This window comes from Phytophthora infestans, genomic scaffold (genome assembly GCF_000142945.1).
Source record: "Phytophthora infestans T30-4 supercont1.44 genomic scaffold, whole genome shotgun sequence".
NCBI lineage: Eukaryota > Oomycota > Peronosporomycetes > Peronosporales > Peronosporaceae > Phytophthora > Phytophthora infestans.
The window spans coordinates 148003-151937 of record NW_003303715.1 but is presented as its reverse complement, the minus strand read 5'-3'; the positions used below and the strand labels follow the sequence as shown (position 1 = coordinate 151937).

Here is a 3935-nt window from a genome sequence, read left to right as displayed (position 1 = left end):
TCACTTCCCGGGTTTGCTCGTCTGATTCGTTTTCCAGTATTCGACTTTGGTTGCATTCAAATCGCTCGTCTTGCGCGTCGAGGATGCTCTGTTGGGGTTGATCAGCTTTTTAATACGCTGGGATTTCAAGATGCTATCAAGCTGATCCGACTTCACGACCCCTCTTTCCGAAACAGCGGCTATTTTGGCAAGCCTTCTCCACCGACATTTGTTTCGTTTTGCTGTGTGAATCAGCGCTAACTCACTTAAGTAGCGCTCGCATGTTGCTGTGAAGACCACAATAGACAGCACTTGCATCGGAAGTATCGGCAACTTGCTAAAAGGCATGTCATCGCGCATGAAATCCCAGAACGAACTGACGATACTGAACCCTCCCTGTGGTGGAAGTGCTAGCTTTCCTTTCAGCCACTTGTAAATATCCTCTCCTAAGTTGCCGGGGTCCGCGCGCATGAATCGCCGATAATAGTAAACGCCGATGCGGCACAGGGAGCCTATCGCTGTCAGCGGGGTCTTGTTTAACAGCTTTTGAGCGGCATTGGTGTGTAAAGGATGTCAAAATAGAGCGAGCAACATGAGTGGCTGCTCACACTGTTTCCATCGTTGCTCCACTTGCTTGATAAGGTTGCGCGTGCCAAACGGACGCACCGAAAATCCTTTGATTATATCCATGTAGCACACAACAACATCCGCGAGCGAGTTCTCGTCGCGCTGCAACTTCAAAAAAGGAAAATGCAAGCGGACGCACCACCTCTTCAGCGTCTTTAAGCCGTTCCCAAAATGATCCTCTGCTAAAAACGCGTGCAGCATCAGGAAAATCATCGCCAGCTCGAAACTTAAACTCTAGTAACTCAAGCGCACTTTGAACGCGCAACAACGATGCAAAACATCCATGCATGCTGTTCCAACGGGTTTCACATAATTGTTTCAGATTCAGGAAATATCCATAAGTATCCACCATGCACGTCCTTGCTTCGACTAACCACTTTGCGGAAGACGCATTCAGAGCATTGACCGCGTCTGATGCTTGCTTGGTGACCTCAGAAAAATCTGACTTTAGAACTGCCCTGACTAAATTGTTTAGATCATGAGCAAAACAGATCTGAAATGAGATATGCGGCCACCGTAGACTTAAAATTCGTCGTGCCCGCGCGCATTGTCCGGCATTATCGGTAACAACGCCACCAATTGTCCAACCATCACTCTGCATCTTTTCCATCACACCTTCCATTTGTTCCGCAATTGCGATAGCGTCATGCCTGGGTCCCGTAGGAAGCAAAGCGTATGTCATACCACACCCAAAAAGAACCAATTGGCAACCAAGCAAGTGAGCGCGAGAAATGTTCTGCCAAACATCACTTAAGAAATTCACGCGCGCACCTTCATTAGCACATTGTACATTACGAAGTGCCGTGCTATCTTGGCTCTCGCAGTCGAAAGCGTACGCGTCTAGAATGGGTCCAATTTCAGAATAAATACTAGAGGTTACCTGGCAGTGTCATTGAGTCGTGTTATTTCCTTTTAGACGCAAAGCGGAAATTCGATCCGCGTCATCCCGCTCAGCCTTACATGTTTCTTGTAGTAGAAGAGCTGATACAACGCTCTTCTGACGTGGCGGGGAGCGCCGGACTTGTGTCTGGACGACAGCATTCGGAGCCGGCTGCTTAAGATATCATTGCCATACTGTGTCCATTTACAAGGCGCGTCGCCGCAGGAGTGGCATGGCAGCGCGGTTTCTCCGGCGCCCATCGTAACATGAAATTATAATTTGTCGAAGTACAGTGAAGGGCGTTGTGGCAAGCACATGGACGGAGTAATATTTTCTATTGGTGGACGTTTTCATCTTAGTGGTAGGTAATTGGATGAATAATAGGTACGCAGAGTACCTATTAATCCCTTTCACGACCAAAAATATTTTACTCGGCTGATAGCTACATCTTTTTGGAGCGTTTCTAATAGGGCATCTTCATGTTCCTAATGTAATCGTGTTCGTCAGAGGAGGGCTACACTTGTTTTTGATGTACGCTGCACTTGGTCTCTGTAAGCAGAACACGAACCCAAAACTCGCACAGACGACCTCTAAAAATATTGAATATGGTCAAATTGCATCCAGACTTACTGGTTAAAACAAGACAAACCTTCCAAATGTAGCCACTTAACCTTCATGCAACGTTACGGTACTTTGCTGGCTTACGTATTAATATCGGCTCTTGCTACTCCTACCGAAAAAAAACAACGAAGTCAAAGCCATGTTTTTTTATCTTGCTCATATTATGTAGTTCTGTCCATGCTATGCAGCACACACCGCTAAGAGTGCATGTCTAAATTTCGAGATTTATCTTCCATCGCGTTTTTGGTCGATGTAGTTCGTGCACATACCCAAGTATCGAAGTCGAAGATACGGCACCAGATTGTAAAGGCCCTTGTGCCACGGAGTACGAGCAAGTGTCAGCTCCAGTACGATCAAGCACCACAGTCCACATTTGTCGCTGTCTTTTTGGAGACACTAGGTAAACTTGCAGTAGTTGAGCTCGACGTTCATCGGTAGCAGCGGTTCTACAATGGTATTCTCCAGCCTTTTGTAGTTTTTGTGCCTTGCTGGAAATCAAACAGTCGGCAGGCTCGGGCTTGAACATCTATATGGTAGGCTAGCCAGTACGCTCCCCCGAAGTTTATCATACCGATTCTATCCGTGTTTGCTTGCGAAAAAACATTGTACGCGTTCGCCACTTTGCGCTTCCTATCAGTCTCCCTTTGTTCCGTAAATGATGGACTAACAACGCCAGTATTGTCATACTTGACAGCGAGACTGTGCATGGATGTTAGTACCGTATTTGAGATCTCCTACTTCAGAGTGATCTCCTAATTCAGACTGCCCTCCAACCAATCACATATCGAGAATGGAACAGCGCACAAGTCTAGATCTCCTAATTCAGAGTACAAAAAACGTGCTAAACTGTAGCTATCCACCCAGAAATTCGCAATGGCGCGCACTCCCGGCCAACGGAAAGGGAGAACCCGTATTTCTGGCACTGGCAAGCCTCCTAAGAAGTTCAAGCGCGTTGCCATTTCATACGCCTACAAGCTTTCGGTTGTGGAGGGAACCTGATTGGGAGCTGCTACGACGGTTGCTGGAAGAAGTGCCCGTAGTGCGCCATGCTGTGGATACGCGTCACGACAGAAAACTTCGTAGTTCCCGAAGAAGAACTTGATAACTAAATTGTTTTGTTTAAATAATACGTGATAGAGATGCGTCGGTACATGTACAGATCTTGTCTATTTTGCAACAATACAACTTCAAAAATATTGGGTCTGAAGTAGGAGATCTCAAATACGGTATAGATGTTGTAGAGAGCCAGTGACAGTAGCGAAAGCTAAGCAGTCGAAAGCCATCGATGGCCTCGGTACCAACAACCGACAAGCACCTCGTTATAGCAATATCCACCTGAAAGCAGCTCGTTAATTTCTTCAGCCTTTACGCTATACTCTGGTGCGCTTGACGCACACAACTCTGCAACTTTGCGCAGCGCTAGCTTTCGCTGAGCTCGATCAATCTTTTTGCTGGCCTTGTTCGAGAGTTTTTTGCTTCTCATGTGCTTACTTAACTGGTAGGGCACTTCGTCCTTTGGCTGATTACATTTGGCGGTGTTGATGCCGATGAAAGGAGGCTTTTGCCTTGGTTCGTCGTGCTGTTCGCTCAATCTCTCGTCGCTGGGCTCGAAGCCCAAGCAAGCACGCGCGGCGCTCCAGCCGCGCTTTTCCACCGCAAGATCCCTCACTCTCGTCGCTCTAGGCTCACGGGTAAGCACAACAACATGTTCATTCAGCGTTCAGCACCCCTCGAACCAAGCACGGACGCTCCACCTACCATTTACGGGTCGATTTCGGGAATGACGGGAAAATCTTTAAGCTCTGAAACAGGCTTCCCCATTTCGAGA

General features: G+C 47.3%; 1 protein-coding gene across 1 annotated transcript in view; it reads left to right on the top strand.

Moving 5' to 3' along the window:
* Positions 1–3246: 3246 nt before the first annotated feature.
* The window catches only part of PITG_16401 (uncharacterized protein), a gene marked incomplete at both ends in the record, with an annotated part of 1315 nt that continues 626 nt past the window's right edge, over positions 3247–3935 (top strand). Inside the window, 3 exons of the mRNA XM_002897403.1 lie at positions 3247–3254; positions 3349–3401; positions 3610–3874. Coding sequence (XP_002897449.1) covers positions 3247–3254; positions 3349–3401; positions 3610–3874 — 326 coding nt within the window. The remainder of the gene's footprint in view (positions 3255–3348; positions 3402–3609; positions 3875–3935) is intronic.